The sequence below is a fragment of the Pezoporus flaviventris genome, unplaced genomic scaffold (assembly GCF_033815535.1).
Source record: "Pezoporus flaviventris isolate CSIRO_AGI_PZ_B2104156 unplaced genomic scaffold, CSIRO_AGI_Pfla_v1 ptg000010l, whole genome shotgun sequence".
In the NCBI taxonomy this organism is placed as follows: Eukaryota; Metazoa; Chordata; class Aves; order Psittaciformes; family Psittacidae; genus Pezoporus; species Pezoporus flaviventris.
In genome coordinates, this window is record NW_026892558.1 from 2587060 (window position 1) to 2605425 (window position 18366).

An 18366-nucleotide genomic window follows, 5' to 3' on the forward strand; every position below is an offset into this window, starting at 1 on the left:
GTTTTTATACATAAAATTAAGGCTGGAGTCTTCATTACATAGCAACTGCCATTACATTAAGTCCATGAAGAATGTTTCTGGAATGGTAATTAAGAAGAGCTAATAAAAACCAACACCAGACCTCCCACCATTAAAAGGTTTCAAAAAGGTTCACCGTTTTTGAAAGCAAAGATTCCCCTTGACTTTTGTGTCCGCACTCTCTTTCCTGGAAACAACAGCACTTGGATAGCAGAAGTCTTGGAAGTTTTCAATCTTTGGGTTGTTTTATTTTTTCCTTTTTAAACTGACTCAAATTCTCTCTGCCAAGCAGCGTACTTCTGGCTTAGATTCTTTGCTGATGGCTTGGTGTGGGTGATCACATCCAGGAAATCTGCTGTGGTAATCGTGTCTAATTGGATCACAGGTAAGTTACGGTTACCTAAAAAGAAGAGAATTGATCAAATACTGCTGTTATTGCCAGAAGACATTCTTTTATGTCCCTGCATGTGTTGGGTTTGCCTGACTAGGTTTTGGTAGTGGCTGGACTACAGCAGTAGTACCTCTGGGATAATGTGTTTAAAGAGGGGAAAAACCCCTGTGTAACTGCAGCTCAAGAGGGGAGTGAGAACATGTGAGAGTAACAGCCCTGCAGACAGCATGGTCAGTGAAGGAGGAGGTGGGAGCTGCTTTAGGCTCTGAGGCAGAGGCTCTCCTGCAGCCTGTGGTGCAGACCGTGGTGAGGCAGGCTGTGCCCCTGCAGCCCATGGAGGTCCCCACAGTGGAGCAGGGGAATGCCAAAAGAGGCTGTGACCTCATGGAGGCCTGCACTGGAGCAGGCTCCTGGCAGGACCTGTGGCCCATGGATAGAGGAGCCCACACTGGAGTGGGTTTGTTGTCAGGAGCTGTGATCCTGCGGGGGATCCACATTGGAGCCATCCGCTCCTGAAGGATGCACCCATGGAAGGGACCCACGCTGGAGCAGTTCATGAAGAACTGCATCCTGCAGCAAGGACTCCTGTTGGAGAAGTTCACCTGTGCTGGAGCAGGTGAAGAGTGTGAGGGGTTCTCCTGAGGAGGAAGGAGCAGCAGAGACAACGTGTGATGAACTGACCACAACCCTCATTCCCTATCTCCTTGTGCTGCTGAGGGGGAGGACGCAGAGAAACAGGGAGTAAAGGTAAGCTCAGGATGAAGGGAAGGGTGGGGGAAAGATGTTTTTTAAGATTTGGGTTTATCTCTCATTACCCTGTTCTGAATGTTAATAACTCAAGCTCATGTCCCCATGTCAACTCTGTTTTGCCTGTGACAGTAAATGGTGAGTGATCTCTCCCTGTCCTTAACCCAACGAGCCTTTTGTGATGCTTTGTCTACTCTGTCCAGAGGAGGAGGGCAGTGATGGAACAGCTTTGGTGGCCACAAGGCCTCCAGCCAGACTCAACCCACCCCACTGCCTAATGCAGCACTTCCTATATGAAAACAACAGAATAAACCTAGTGATATGAACTAAAAACTGTATCTGTGCACAGAGCACAGACACTGACAGCTTTAAATAGAGCCCTGGTTTTCAGCAAGGTCATCTTAGGTAGATGTTTAGAAATCCAGGGTTTAAAACGTCTCCACGCAGATGACAGAGCTCCACCTGCTGGGGTTAACGGTGATTTCTAGAGTTACAGAGCTACGGCAGCAACTCCCGGAGTGGATTCTCTTCTCAGAGCTGTGGTACCTGGCTTATGATTTTCTAGAGCATCGAAGATTTTCCTCACAGGTCTCATGGCTGCTTCCTTGCACACGAGTTTTATGTCAGAGCCGGAGTACCCATCCGTTTCCTAGGATGGGATCAGAAGGATACGTTACAGCTTACAGATGTATAAATTGCACAGGAATGGGGATTATGGTTTATATAAATATACATAAAATATCTGTAAATTATAGTGTCTGTAATATATATGTATCTCTCTCTCTATATATATATATACACACATCTATAATTTTACGTGTACCCTCCCTTCAACATCACGTTGCTTGTTCTTGTTTTGAATCCTCACAGTACCTTCTAAGAGCAAGGAAAATACTGGAACAGGATTCACTGGAACAGGCTGCCCAAAGAAGTGATAAATGCTCCATTCCTGGCAGTGTCCAAGGCCAGGTTAGACAGAGCCTTGGGCGACATGGTCTAGGGTGAGGTGTCCCTGCCCATGGCAGGGATTTGGAATTGGATGTTCTTAAGGTCCTTTCCAACCCAAACCATTCTGTGATTTTAATAGTATTTTCTTTCTAAAGGGAAATCTGCTGTAGGTTAAATAAAACCCACCTTTCTGTGTCCATTCCTGGCTTTCCTATTAATGTAATACCTGTGTTTCCTTATTAACATCTGTGAAACAAAAACTGAGCAGTGTTGTGTCTGTGAACAGGCATGAAGAGGGCCAACTGAGTAAGCTGCAAGGTATTTTCGAAGAACCTAGGATGTGACAAAGGGCTAAATGAAGAAAGCCTGGGTATCAAGTGGATCTCTTCACTGTCTAAATGCTTTTTTTTCCTGCAGCAGTGGAGCTGTGGCAAACCTTCCCTACACAATTAACTGTTCATTACCCTGATGAATTGGAAGTGCTCCCAGCCTGGTGAGAAGAGTGATAAAATATACTGCTACTGGAAGTCTCCCTGTATTGAAGGCTGAAAAGCTGGCCCAACTGAGGGGTTCAGAATACACCACTTTGCAAGCAGGGCTGTGGGAAACCAATGATTTCCATGGGCAGGAACATGCCTGTGAAACACTAAGTGGTGTGCTTCACCCTTTGGCTGGAGCCTCAAACTGAGCTGAGGTCCTTCCCCCATCTCCCTGTGTCACAGATGTGTAATTCCATCAGTGTGGATGACGAGTGTCACTCTTCCATATGGCTCCCACCCAGGAAGACCTGAAGCATCATCCCAGCTGCAGCGCTGTCTCACCTGGCCCAGCAAGCTGTAGTCCAGGTCTGTTCTCAGCTCCACTCCTCCGCTGTTGCTCACAGCGGGCAGCCAGTGCTGGATCATCACTTGCCGTGCCTCTTTGCTTGGGAGGTCAACCAATATCCTCTTCTCCAGCCGCCGCAGCATGGCAGAATCCAGCTCCCTGCAAAAAAGAGGAGGAGAATTGTCTCAGTGCGTCTCATTGTGGAGACATGGCTTTGGCAGCAAGCTCCTCGCTGCAGGGACTGACATTTTTCATTTTTCAACCCCACCTGCAACTGTGTCAACCTAATTTGGGGAAATAAAAAGAAGAAAAGGGTTAATTATTCAGTGTATTCCTCTTCAGTCTGTTAGTGAAGAGATGCTGGCTTGCAACAAGCTGAACAATAAGAAAGAGAAGTTTTAGTTACCTTCCCTGGCTCTGATACCCCTATGCAAGAAGTCTAGTCAGTAACAACCTCTCCCTTTCTCCCTCTGCTATTAATTGTCTGTCTGGGGCACTGTCAGGACTAATTAATTGCTTAGTAGGTACAAAATACAGACTGGAGGTGTTGGATATGAGGGCATTCAGTTTATGACTGAATGAGACATCGATCTGAGACTGCTCCTGCAATATAGATTATAACTAATAAGCCAAAAGGAAAATATCCTTATAAAAAGGGTGGACAGGCTGCATAAATGTGTCAGTGAGCCAAACCCCATGATGCCGTTAGCATCAACACTGATAAAGGTATTTTACAAAAAAAAAAAAAAAAAAGGTAAAATACAAAAGATTGGGACTACTCTTCATTTTTGCTTGCTTGTGATGCCAAAAGGAAGCTTGAAAGAAAAATGACTGGTTTTCTGTTCTTTTCTCAGTGTGCTTCATCACCACCCAGGAACAGTCTTTCAGGCCAGTGTCCACAGATTCCACCAAGTGTCAGGAGTCCTGGTATGCCTGGCATGCCAACTTCTCTCAGACACACATCCAAACAGTTCATTCTAATCTATTTTTTCCCCCACAATTATTTTCAGTTGTTTGCATCTAACAGTAACACAACCAAACAACTGAATACAAATTCCTACTCCGGTTCATCCCTTGCCACTTGTGTCATGGGAATGGTCTATGAGTACTCCAGTCATCCATACAATTTTCAGCAAGAAATAGTTGTTAGTAAATATTTACTCAGTTATAAGTCTCCAGTGCCTTCCAGGAGCTGCTCCAAGCTATTACCCTTCCAAGTGCTGTACCCATCTTTCTCTATTGGCCCCATTCAGTCACAGACTTGTTATTTCTGTTTAAAATACAATTCAGTCCTCGCACCTGCTGAGAAACTCATCAAGGGGAAACTCACTCCAATGTGTCTTGTGCAGACAGAAAACCAGGAGCCCCAAGCACCATTTCCACCCTTGTTGGCTGAGCAGGAGCAACCAGGGAGGTTTGTGTCTGTAATCTGTGACTGCAGATACACATAAATAAACCTGCCTCCATATCCCAATTCCCTGGGTGAAATCTTTTTGCCAGCAAGGGCAATATTTAAGCAACGCTTCTTGTATGGAACTCCTCTTTAATTTACAGGGGGCTCGAAGCCAGGTCAAGATGGATCTGTAGCACACCAACAACTATATTTCTGTCACCTTTGGTGACTTGTCCTTATTTTTTAATAGCAAATATTTTCTACTGGCATAGCACATGACAAAGAAAACCAAAATGGGCTCCCAAATCTGCACATGGGTGCCTGCATTCCACAGACCTCAGCATGCCCAGCTCTCAGATCAGTGGGAGCAGAAACATTTTCTCCTGTGAGGGTGGTGAGGCACAGGAATGGGTTGCCCAAGGAAGCTGTGAATGCTCCATGCCTGGTGGTGTTCAAGGCCAGGTTGGACAGAGTCGTGGGTGACACTGTTTAGTGTGAGGTGTCCCTGCCCATGGCAGGGGGGATGGAACTGGATGATCTTAAGCTCCTTTCCAACCCTAAATATTCTATGGTTCTATGATTCTATCCCTCCCCACAGAAAGGACCTCTTGGTTTGGGAAAGCTTGTTCCATGTGTGCTGAGCCAAAAGCAATGAAAGCAACAATCAGAAAACCAGATCAATAGGAAGTCAGAGGACAACAGGAATTTGCTCAAAACCCCAGAAGTAAGTATCATAGTTTGTTAATCAGTGGCTGTTCGTATACTGATATTATTATTGATTTTTTTAAAGATGTTTAAGATGCTGTCCAGCATTCAGTGCAACATGTCTTACACAGGGTCCCACCCAGAACAAAGAACCAGGTTAGTCCCCACTCTCCTTAAAAATGTATTTTTCAGCTCAACTTCTCAAAATTGCTTTACTTGTCTGGAAATAATTACTCTCTGGCTGACCAACCCCTTGGCTTATTTATCCATATTATCATCCTTTGCATAAACAGGGTAAAATTGCAACCTTTCTAGGTAACAGAGCAACTTCTGTGTATCAGTGGGCTTGGTGAGGATGTTCATGAAACTGTGATCTTGGGGGACACCCCAGGAGTGCTCTGAAGCTGCTTGTTGGCTAAAGAGGAAAATAAAGACAGAATATTTTTATTTTAAGTGTTTAGGCTGTTGCTAAATTGTTTTGTTAGGAATCAAATGCAAGGTTAAGGGACACTAATGAGAATACAATAATAAGCACTAAGCCAACCAAAATAGTCTCTCAAACAATAGCCAACAGAAGTATTAAGAAATGCTCATGAAAAGATACCTATAAAAGCAGGTGACTTTATGGAGCTTTCCCAGATAGACATCAAGAGGCATCGTGCTACTTTATCACTCCCAAATTTCACGAAGATAAACAAGATAAACACCTATTTTCATTTCCAGAAAGAAAAAGCATAACAATTGTATCTTAGGCAGAAATTAAAAGACCTCAAGAACTCCAAAGATGAAACCCAAAATGGTAAAAAGAGCTGACTGGTCCATAATTACTCCCTGCTTAGTGCAATCATCACCGCAGTGCTCTAGATGAAAAGGCACCAGGAACAAGGGAACTTCTCATCCTTTCTACTTCCCACCCTCCTGTGCAAATGGCCTGAGCAGAATCCACATAAACTGAGGGCTTGGTCTCACTCCATGTCTTAGGGCTCCTCTTAGGGCTTCCCCACACCATCCTCTGCTCTTCTTCCTCACTGTCCTCCACCACACACAGAGTGCACTGCTGAAAGTGAAGGAATGGGTTTGTTATGGCGTAATCATAGAATCATAGAATGGTTTGGGTTGGAAGGGACCTTCAAGATCATCCAGTTCCAACCTATCTGATTTGGGTTTCACAGCCCACCTCTCCTTCTACCTATCTTGGCCATGTGCTCATAGCTCCAATGGGACTAGGCTCAGACAGAAGCAAAGAGTCTATCAGCCGGCTCCAAAGCTTCACCCACCATGAAGGGGAAGAAGAAGAAAGCAGCACTCCATGGAAGTTGAATCAAATGCACTAATACCTTAGGAAACGTTCACTGCATGGTTAAGGATCACTTTATTTCTTTGCTAATGAGGCCTTTATTTAATTACATTGAACCATTTCAACAAGTAATTTGTCAATACAAAGTGCCTTGCTGATGAGTAGCAGGAAGTGCGACTGGGCAGCAAGCACTGGCTGAAGAGGAAGATCAATAGCTGTAGCTTAAAGACAGAATAAAGAGCTTTGTTTAGGCTTCTTTTCATTCATCTAAAAGCAGCTTGGTTTTTTCCATGATCAATAAGTATCCAAGTTAAACAAATCTCTTGAAATCCAGCTTAATACCAAATGTTTGCAAGAACACACGGCTGTTCTGTGAAGCCACAATCTCAGACTGTGGTACTAGGGATCCTGAAACTTCATTATGAAACATCCCTATGCAGCTGAAGTCTGCGTGTTACAGCAGGACTGAATGTCACCTAACGTACACAAAAATAATCTGTAAGCACATAGTTGAGATCTTAAAAGGGGTTCAAACCCCGCTGACCTCTCTGGGAGCGGATACTCCCATATTCCTCAAGGTTTAAGCTTCAATGACAATGTAAGATGCTCATGGCTTTCACTAGCTTTCCATCCCCTAAACACCTTTCTAAGCGTATGCACAGCCACATCTTAAAGCATGTTCTTTGCAGCAGGGACATTTATGCCAGACATTCTAGCTGTTACACTTGGAGGTTAGGTCTCCTTAAGAGAGGGCAAAACCCAACCTGCCCACAAGCAACACTGTGAAAGTCCAAAAGGAAATTCTAAGCTCTCAGGTGTAGAACTGTCAAAAGCCAGACCTGGCTTCTCACAGTGTCTCAGTTGCCACCCTCATACCAACACAGATTGCTTTCTGTGGGAGCAGAAATCTTGTCATTTTGGATCTTCCTTAAAAAAAAAAAAAAAAAAAAGAAAAAGTGTCATTTTTTATGTTTCAAAGAAGCAGTTTTGCAGAATTTAGCACTTCAGAATCGAAAAAGGGTCCAAAATCAAATGTGTAAACCACTCCAAACTGTATTCTACAATTTCTGCATGACTTTCCAGAAAGAGTTTATTGACTGCAGAAGGCAGACACATGGTAACAACTCAAACACAGGAATATCTTTTGTCAGAAGCAGAAAGAGGTCAGCTCCATGCTTTCATTAACACATCTCCAAGATCCCTACATCCAGCATCAGCCACACACTGACCTTCAGACCCTTTGCTGTCTCTGAACTCTTCTTCAGTGGGTTTCAAATACCCAATTTTTCCTTTCAAACCGATGTGCAGGAGTAGAAAGACATGAATCCTCTAAAGACATCTGATCCTTTTTAATACTGCCATGCTGCAGCATTACATGTGAAGCTTTGGTGCTCACAGGATAATTTCAGAGACAACAGAAAGGTGCAAAGCACTGCCCAGAGTTTCTCTTTTTAAAGGGTAGTGATACTACAGTAACATCAACATCTATAGTGTAAAAAAAAACCCAACTGAATTATTAATATATTACTTTCAAACTTAAACAGCTACTATGTGTGTGAACAGTTGTTTTTCAGCATTTTGTTACACAACTGGAACACAATTGAGTCAAATTCTGCTCAGTTCCTTTCATGTAGATACTGTAACACAAAATGGGGTGGATTTTGTACTGATTTAAATTCATGAGTTTGTCCAAGACATAAATCCCCCAAACCAACACACAGACTCTGCTATTACTGCTATAAGAGCCAGTGATGGGTTTGTGTTCGTGCTGTTAGGTCAGGGTAGGAACCACCCTAACTTGTACATCTAACTTCTACATAAATTTTAGGTGCCCATATAGCTATTCTCCAAGTTAAAGGGCCTGTAAGCCCTGGGCAGGCCATAGAAAGTGGCAGATGAAAGCTTCTGGTTATGTTGCCACTTTGGCACTTGAATTTCAGCAAGTGGCTGTCAGAAGCACTGCTCTTTGGCTCTATGGGAAAGTAAGGTCTTATGTAAGGAAGGAAAATGTAGAGGGAAAGACAAGCTTGTAGAAGGAGGTATACTGGCTGTCTTCCCATGATGGACAGAAACTCCAGCCTTTACATCAGAGAAGAACTGTCTAATTCTCAACTGAGTTCTTAGGTATTTATTTCAATTTGTCTAATTTTAATGAGGGATACTGAAGGGTTAACACACTGCCTGTTTTTATGCAGCAAGTGTGTCTCTGTGCCTAAAGGCCATTTCCCTTTGGCTTTCTTACATTCAGAAGAGAGAAATAATTAAAAATTACCCTCCTGGTACCTGGATGAGGCCCCTGCTTTGATTCACAGCACCACAAAATGGTTTCATGTATTGGTAGCCCAGGGACAGGTGGAATCTTGGGGCAGGCAGAAACCCAGACTAGTTTAGACTAGAAAACTAACTTCAAAACCATGCCCGTCATCAATGTGCTTTTAATTCCCTGTACAGCTCTTGGCTTCTACTCTGGAAAATGATGAGTGAGCTACAAATCAGATTGTTAAAACTAGCTGTGCTAGTTTTAACCAACAGCCATTGTTATTCCCATGTACTAACTGCAACCACTGGGGGTTGGACTAGAGGATGGGGGTTGGACTAGATCATAGAATCATAGAATAGTTAGGGTTGGAAAGGACCTTAAGATCACCTAGTTCCACCCCCCTGCCATGCGCAGGGACACCTCACAGATCCCTTCCAACCCTAACAATCCTGTAATTTGATGATGTTTTGTATGAAAGAGGAAGATATTTTACAATAGTTCAAATGAATGACCAAGCCAGATAAACATGCTGGCTCTGGCAGTGGCCATGGCACATGACTTGGCCATTTTCTGCTGTCTGTTGGATTCCCCTGAGCATCCACAGTTGTTACACTACAAATATTACCTTTCCACCTCATCCCCTCCTGTCTGTCTTGCCCTCAATACATGGCCTGCCCATTTTGAGTACAATGTGATGAAGTGCCATAGTTTAAATCTTAAAACTTTTATTCTTTTATTCTAAATGATGTTAAAGAAACTGGACCATTTTGTCCTTCAACTTTTCAAAGTCACATTTCACACAAATAAAATCCAACATTCCTACTTATGGAGTATCCTTCTAAGTACTAGATGTTTTAAGCACCTTACAGTTCCAGGCTGAAACCCTTCTTAACTTAAACATAGTAAATAACTTGCCTATAAAGTCAAATACTCCATTTTAAATATTAGCAGCTGGTAAGACCAGCATATGTTGACTTTATTATGGATTATTCTCATGTGACACAAATAGAAAGAATTGTAGAGTTTAAAAGTAAAAGCTCCAAATTAATCTTTAAATGCTTTAACCAAATATCAAGGCTTTTTCTGCAGAAGTCTAAATAAAATCTTTATCTGTGCTTAGAAGCTCATGCAAATGTATTCAAAATGTACTCTCTGGATCTCTTACCATGGCAGATTGGAAGCTGCTAAAACAAATACAAGATCATCAGATCGGGCCAAGCCATCCATCTGCACCAGTAATTCTGTTTTCATCCGTCGACTTCCTTCATGTTCACCACTACCAAGATTCAGAGAAATATTATTTGCTCAGTGCATTAAAGTAATCATCTTTATTTATACAGTGTCATTCACAGCAACTGAGCCCTTGTCACAGTTTTGCCCCACTTCAAAGCATGATTAAGCTCCATTAGCTAACATCTAAGCATTAAAAATCAAGCTTTCTAATGATTACTTAAATGGACTCTCTTCAGTGCATTAAAGTGAGGAGAACTCACTAGAATCCACAGAAAATATTTATTTTTTTATTTATATAAATCTCTACACAACACTGATATTTACTGGAAAACAGCTAAAGTTTGGTTGATCTATGTAAGAGAACATTTTTAATGTGATAGTTGCCATTAAATAACTAACACAAGGCAAGCATACGGCAACTACTGGCATTTTTCTGTGAGTTAATGCTAAGTGGCCATAAGAAGATTTTGAATTCAGTATTTTGCAAAATGTTCTGTCAAAAGCAAACAGAAAAATATTCCATATTTAAATGAAAAATGGGGCAGAGACCACACGGAAGGGATCCTTCCTCAAAAATAGAAGGGGAACTTAAGCAAAGTGATAAGAACTCTGGCCCTGATCCAGGTAACCAATTTTGCAGGAAACCAGTTTGAACTCTTGGTCCCAGATGTGGAGTTCTTGGAAATTCCAGGATCAAACTCAGAGAAAAAATCAGAGTCTTAAATGGTAAAAGCTACAACTCAGGTTTAATGGCTTACTTCTGCAGAAGCATAGACACATTAGTGCCAAGTCAGTATTTAATAAGGATGTGTAAAAACAACTATATAATCTTTGATAAAAATCCTTACTAAAATACATAATCCAGTGATGTTTAAAAGTATTTATGAAGCCAAAATCTGGCTCATAATTAATAGCAATTAACTGACAAGTATTACAAGTTGTATCTTTACAATATGGCATACTGTATTTATAAATCTTTGTGAGTATATAATTTACAGTACATGAAATCCACTGTAATGGGCTTCTAATGGATATAGCAGTATTTTTATATTTCTCCTGCTTCTTCCTCATCCCAAAGCTTTTCAATCTGTTTTTAACAATAAACTGTCTATGCCCTGGATGACAATAATGACATCCTCCCATTCCTGCATCTGGAAGTCACAAGAACGTCACCTAAATTTGTCCCATTAGTGGAAATGTCATTCCACTGTGTACACCCATCTTACCCTGTTACACCTAAGCCTGTCCAGTGTCACAACATCAGCTGCTTCTTACTCGGCTCAGACAAGTCACCTGTTGTTTGCCCCCCCACATTTCTACTTCAAATCCCTCATCATTTTAAAACACAGCACCACTGGTTACACACTCTTGCACTTCCCTTGTTCTACCAGTCTCACTGAACCCATAGTCCCTTGTTAATCTTACACAACCTTTCACACTTGCGTTTCTACTGATCTCATCTATTGTGAATGGAACAACCACTGTATCTTGCTCTTTAAATCCCCACAGCATATGCAATACTTCCATGAAGCAGCACTTTCAGAGCTGAATGATAGGCATTCTGACAATAACACACTGTGAGGCTCTGACAGCTGACAACAGAACAAAAGAAAAATTGCTTAATAAAAAGTCAAGAAAATTAACCATTAGCACTCAAAGTAATTATAATGTCAATAAAGTCTGAAAGACATGTCTTTCAGGGACACAGTCATGCTCCTGTTGAAGTCTGTAGGGTAGCCTCAGGCTCTAGTTTAGCTAAGATTAATCTCTAACAGGTACACTCTGTGATTAAACACTGGTCAGCACCTGAACACACACACAGAGTATTGAAAAGATACAGTAAAAGGGAGAAAAATATTCTCCTAAAGCCATAGTAAGTAGTCTCATCAGTTACCCAGGAGCAGTGCCTCTTTGACTCATAACTGACTCCAGCTCATCCAAGAAAATTGTGGAAGGAGCATGGTACCGGGCAAGCTCAAATAATACCTGTTTAGAGAGAAGAGTAAATGTGAAAGAGAAGATAAACTTACACAAAAAGGCATTAAGGACCACTGGACAGAAGATAAATTTAACAGCACCCATTTTCTAAACTCCTAGGACAAAAAGGGGTATCTGCTGGGAAAAAGCTCTGGGTAGGCTGAGCATCCCTGAGTCCTCTCAGATTCTCAAAGGTCTGTAAAGGAAGTATAAAGAACACAGCCCTGTAATCCTGTCTCTATATGTATATAGAGATAATAAATGCATTCATGGGACCTCACTTGGATCATTGTGTACAGCTGTGGTGTCCTCAACATAAAAAGGACACGGAACTGCTGGAACAAGTCCAGAGGAGGCCACGAGGATGATCAGGGGACTGGAGCACCTCCTGTATGAAGACAGGCTGAGAAAGTTGGGGCTGTTCAGCCTGGAGAAGAGAAGGCTGTGTGGAGACCTCAGAGTGCCTTCCAGTATCTGAAGGGGGCCTATAAGGATGCTGGGGACTGTAGTGACAGGACAAGGGGTAATGGGTTCAAACTTAAACAAAGCAAATTCAGGTTAGATATAAGGAAGAAGTTCTTTACTGTGAGGGTGGTGAGGCACTGGAATGGGTTGCCCAGGGAAGCTGTGAATGCTCCATCCCTGGCAGTGTTCAAGGCCAGGCTGTACAGAGCCTTGGGTGACATGGTTTAGTGTGAGGTGTTCCTGCGCATGGCCAGGGGGTTGGAACTGGATGATCTTAAGGTCCTTTCCAACCCTAACTGTGCTATGATTCTATAAATATTTCTGGATAAATCCTATCAGAGTATCCTGTGAATAATGGGATAGAATAAAATGATCATCTGAGAATTCTGGGAACTCCTCAATTGTTATGAGACTAAACATATATCTTTTGTTGTTGCTCCATTTGTAGTTCGTTTTTTTTTTTTTAATATGGATTTAAGAGAAAAAAATACAAGTCATCTGAACCATGATGAAAGAAAACGGACTGGTTCTCTTGATAAGAAACAAGAGTTCTTTTGTTTTTCCTGGTGAAAGCAAACATAATCTTTAATCAAGATTAAAAAATAGAGTATAAAGCTGACACAAAAAATCTGGGTCTGCCATTTGGAGAAAGAAATTTCTTCTGTATTTCTGTGGACAGGCTTATATTAGAGGTAAGAGCATACTGTCAGTCCTTCAGTGAAGTATTCTTAAGAGTTTTTAAATGAATATCACTAACAATATATATTAATTCAGCACTTTCTAATCTGAACACTTAAAAAAACCCCCCAAATTTAAAAAGATGATATGTATCTTCTACATGTTGGATATGAAGCACAGGGTTTAAATTATTTGCCCAGTCTATATTTTTATTACAAATCTGAAATATAAAATCACATCAATACAGCCAAGAACTGAGGAGAACAGGTTGAGTGGACATGCCCACAAATGACTACAAAAGCTCACTTATCCTTCACACAATTTCAGAAGACTCCTGCTCCAGCCTCATGTGAATTCAGGATATAAATTCACACAATACTTCTCTTAGAGCTGTCCTGATCGACAATCTTATTTCATTGTTGGACTCTGCCAAAAACTCAACTAAGGGTAAAATGCTACAAATTCAGTATCACTGCAAACGCTGCAGCATGTTCGCAAAAACCTTTTGGATGATGGTGTCAAAAAACAGACTGTCCCTTCCCTATTCCTGCCAGAAGGGAAACTTCTAGGAAGCTACTGAGACAGACTTCAAGAGGATCAGTAACACAGTAGGTTAATGTCAGAAGAAAAATGTGCTATTTTAAAGGACACAGGACATATGAAGAGTAATCATGTTGCAGACATTGCCTAAAATTCAAGAGAGATTAACAATGCTTGCAATGCCATTTGCCAAGCGCAATCTGTTACGGTTATTCACTCTCAAGAGTTCTGTATCCATCCGAAGTGCAGCCAACGAGATAAGCATAAGGGAAGGCAAAGAGCTTATGGATTTCTCACACCAAAATGGTGGACATTTATAACAGAGATGTTATATTGGGCAAGGATGCTACACCTGAATCCCTGAATGTTTCTGTACCACAGCACAGCCATGCATGCTAATTGCTAGGCTATATGCAAAAATACATCTGCCCATTTACCATCAAACTACCTTCTTTAAAATATCATCACATCTGTATTTGACTGTAAGATCTCTGTGACACAGGAATTCTTTGCCAATTCTGTGCCCTAAGAACTAAGAATAGTAGTGAATTTGGGAATCTAAGTAACATTTTCTAAGGAGCCTAAGAGCCAACCCTTGCAGAAAGGGTATGAAGTGCTTTGAAACAGTCGCTAAGCAGACACTGCTTTACTCAGGAGCTCTGCTTGCCTGTCTGTTATTCAGTGAGTCAAGAATAGAATCACAGAATCATAGAATATTTATTTAAGGTTGGAAAGGACCTTAAGATCACCCAGTTCCAACCCCCCTGCTGTGGGCAGGGACACCTCACACTAAACCATGTCACCCAAGGCCCTGTCCAACCTGGCCTTGAACACCACCAGGGATGGAGCATTCACAACTTCCTTGGGCAACCCATTCCAGTGCCTCACCACCCTTACAGTAAAGAACTTCTTCCTTATATCCAATCTAAACTTGCCCTGTTTAAGTTTTAACCCATTACCCCTTTTCCTATCACTACAGTACCTAGTGAAGAGCCCTCTCCAGCATCCTTGCTGCCTTCATCAGCTTCATCTTACACTACAGAACTAGAATTCCACAGCAAGAATCCATTGTGAGACACCTACAGAAGTCATGTTATTCCCATTTGAAGAACAAGATACATACGTTGTCCAATACAGGAGAGATTAGGAGTATCAGATGAATACTCCACTGTCCAGCTCTGTGTTAAACTCCAGTTCTTTAAGTGGGAACCTGATGTTTGTTAAAGTACAAGAAATGACAGAATAATTCTTACCCGGACAAGTTTTTCTGAATCACCCCTCCATTTGCTGACAATGGTGGATGCTGATATGTTGAAAAAAGTTGTATTGCATTCTGTGGCAACAGCCTTAGCAAGCAAAGTTTTCCCAGTACCTACAAACAACAGTGTTGAAGAAAGTCTCTGAAGATTTGTTTAGACTCTAAAGACTGTTGATTCAGTCTTTAAAGAAATACAATGCAAACGTTTGAATAATTCCCCTCATTATACTACCAGTCAGATAGAAACAGTAAAATAGGAGTCATAGAAACAGAGAATGATGTGGGTTGGAAGGGAGCTTTGAAGGTCATCTAGTCCAATCCCCTCCAAGCTGATCACGAACATCTTCAACTAGATCAAGTTGCTCAGAGCCCTATCCAAGCTGACCTTCAGTGTTTCCAGGGATAGGGCATCTACCACCTCATGTCTACCGCTTGTGCCAGTGTTTCAGAGTCATTCACTAGCCCGAATCTCCCTTCTTTCAATTTAAAACCATTACCTTTTGTCCTGTCATACAGATTCTACAAAAAGCCTCTGTCCCCATTTTATTGTAAGAACACTTTAAGTAGTGAAAGGCTGGAATAATGTCTCCCCAAAGCCTTCTCTTCTCCAGGCTGAACAAGCCCTGCTCTCTCAGCCTGTGCTCACAGCAGAGGTGCTCCAGCCCTCAGATCATTCTGTGGCCCTTCTAGGATTGCCTGGAGAAGCTCAGGTAATACAGCGCTAGAAATGCATTCCTCAAATTCTGAAGTACTACATGCTGAAATGGTTTCATGTCTTCGCTGCCAAGTACATTTAAGATTTACAGGAACAAATGGAGTTTACTGCAGTGACAGTCTTTGCAACCTGGCTCTGGAGGTACGTGTGCCCTCTGTCTCTTTCCAGTCATACTCATGGTGATAATGCTTGTGTCAGAGTGGAACACAGGGAGCAGTGAAACTGTGCTGACATGAACAACACTCAGCTAGCACAGCAGAGAGCAAGGCTTTCACCCCATTTCTAAAACAACCCCCAAACACAAAAGAAAGAAAGAAAGGACAAAGGACACCTCCTTAAGGAGGTGAGTCCAGATTTATTCACATTTCATAAGATCAGGTCAAGCCAAACTTGATTAATATGGTCCAAGCTGAGTGAAAACAGAGATACGAGTTCTCCCTCCTCTGAATGGTTAGCGCAAGTACTGGTTTTGGAAGGTTAAGGTGTAGAAATGATCAAGGGTTGTGAGAAAGGAAAATGGACAGGTTTGAGTGCCAGAGATAGACATAATCACTCAACACTATCTCCTTTTATTTCACATTAGAGAACATGTTCTTCATTAACACATTTGATCTAATTAGCATCAATGATTTATCCATGGGACAAAACAGGAAGCAGTGATAAACAGGGTATAAAGCTCTCCATACCTGGTGGTCCATACAGCAATAATCCTTTCCAAGGAGACAGAATGCCAGTAAACAGCTGTGGGTACTGTGGAAACAGAAAAGTAACTGAGGATTAAAAATGCAGCAATTATAAAAAATGCAAGGGACTCTAACCCCTACCTCCACTGCTCCTAACGTGTTCAGGAAATGTAAGAAATTTGAAGAGAGGGGGATAAAACCCCTCCAAAACAATCTGTGTTTGCTATTTGAAATGTGGTTTAAATGAATTCTTCAAATGCAATTGGTTTGAGATTCTCTTCTTTAAGCCGTTTTCCACTGAATTAATACAGGCCAAATCCAGCACCTCTTACCAAAAACAACACCCAACACTAATAATTCTAATATTGAAAGGCCATTTTCCTGTAGGAGAATGGGTATGCCATTGTCAGATGAAACAGGAACAGAAACAGTTTTAACATAACTGCCTACAAAAGCACAGAAACAGAGAACCCTAAAACACCACCATAATTACAAGGAAAATGCTAATGAGCCAAAGAGTGGTTTTCTCGAAACTATTTTGCTCCTTACCCTTATAGGATAAACAACTGCTTCCTTGACCAGTCTTTTAGCCGCATCCAGCCCAATAATATCATCCCACTTCACGTTTGGATTATGGAGATAAATGTCCTGCAACATACACCACATCCTGTTAGCAAAATTTCTTGTGCATTTGGATAATAATCTCTGGCAAAGTAAAAGAATTGACTCAGCTATAAAGAGTGCTTTTAAGTGATAGAAACCATATTATTTAACCTTATGTCCTGGAGACCTCCCCAAAGGAAAGCATACACAGCAATCATTTCTACAGAGCTGCTTCATTGTGCCTTGCTTCCCTTCAAGCCCCTAGTTTCCCTAAGAGTATATATACTGCTAAATGTATATGTTGAGCAGATCTGTTTCTCAGATCTGTTTTCTGATAGTTGCTTTTAGTAACCAACTAACACATGAAGAGCTACCACGACATGAACCTTCACTAACCCTAATATTTTGTCTCTTACGCTGGCAAGTATTGGATGTTTAAAAACAAGTGTAAGCAACAGGAGTGACATGTTGGTTCATATTTACATTCACCAAAAATCTGCAACCAAAGGACTTTGATAATTAAAATTACATCTTAGTCTTTGAATTCAAACACCCTCTGACATTCATTCTTAGGTGAATTTCTCTTACCTCTGTTTTGAACATGTTACTCTGTAGCAATGAGTTCCACAGTTTAATCATGTGCAATATGAAAGTACTTTTGTTTGGTTTAAACTTGACACTCAGTAACTTTATGGCTGCACCTATTGCTTATATTATTACTTATAAGTAACAGTAAAAAACTGCTATTTACTCACACTATAGAAGACTTTATATGTTGCAGGAAAAGCTGTGAGAAACTCTAACAGCAGGAAAATATTCCCCTAAGCATCTATCAAAAGATAGTCGGTAATTAGTCTATGCCCTGAAGCACTCACTAAATTAATTTCATTTAATTCATCAAACTTTCCAAATCTTCTATGAATCTTTACATTTGCCTTAGCAATATTCTGTGGCTTTGAGTTCCAGAGACTAATTGTTCTGCACAGAATATCCTATCCTCAGTACAAATACTTTGGATAAGTTCTGCTCTCCAATGAAAACAGGCAGTCCCCAGAGACTGAAGAAAAATTATGTGCTTATATCCAAGGGGAAAATATGATTTAATACAATTAGGGAAAATATTTATATAGATTACACTTTCCCTTTTTATTAACAGCAAATTAAGATGAATCAAATTTCTGCTACTAAGTAGAGACTTCCATAACTGTTTCCAAATTAAATTAGATTGTATTGTAAAATAGATACCATGTGCTATTTATTTTTATTGATTTACACAGTGTTGATTACCATAGCAACTAGGAACATACTAGCACTCCTTACAAAACATACCATAATGAAGGTTTAAAACAGTTTACAAAACATACCACAATGAAGGTTTAAAACAAGCCTGTTGCTTCTTTATAAAGTAGTAATAAGAACAACATACTTCTAAAGGTAGACCATTAATTAAATTTTATTTAATTAAATTTCATGTAATGAGAACTGAATTGAAATTACTGAGAATTTTCTTACTTTAAGGTTGGAAATTTCTTAAGAGGTCAATTCTACTGAAGTGCAAACGCAAAACTTGTAGACCAACAGTTTCAGCCATATATAGCTATAAAAATCAGTCAGCAAAAGTTTTACAGCT

General features: G+C 40.9%; 1 protein-coding gene across 16 annotated transcripts in view; it reads right to left on the minus strand.

The window, feature by feature from the left end:
* Positions 1–131: 131 nt before the first annotated feature.
* The window catches only part of KATNAL2 (katanin catalytic subunit A1 like 2), a 31409-nt gene continuing 13174 nt past the window's right edge, over positions 132–18366 (minus strand). For 11 of the 16 annotated variants that reach the window (XM_061450519.1, XM_061450518.1, XM_061450522.1 and 8 more), the window contains 9 exons: positions 16683–16781; positions 16137–16200; positions 14731–14849; positions 11712–11803; positions 9750–9860; positions 5935–6084; positions 2926–3088; positions 1703–1805; positions 132–418 (listed from right to left, as the gene is read on the minus strand). In XM_061450519.1, coding sequence (XP_061306503.1) covers positions 279–418; positions 1703–1805; positions 2926–3088; positions 5935–6084; positions 9750–9860; positions 11712–11803; positions 14731–14849; positions 16137–16200; positions 16683–16781 — 1041 coding nt within the window. In that variant the 3' untranslated portion in view covers positions 132–278. Of the gene's footprint in view, positions 419–1702; positions 1806–2925; positions 3089–5934; positions 6085–9749; positions 9861–11711; positions 11804–14730; positions 14850–16136; positions 16201–16682; positions 16782–18366 lie in introns of those variants that run through there. The other 5 variants (XM_061450530.1, XM_061450529.1, XM_061450528.1 and 2 more) reach the window with 3 other exon arrangements.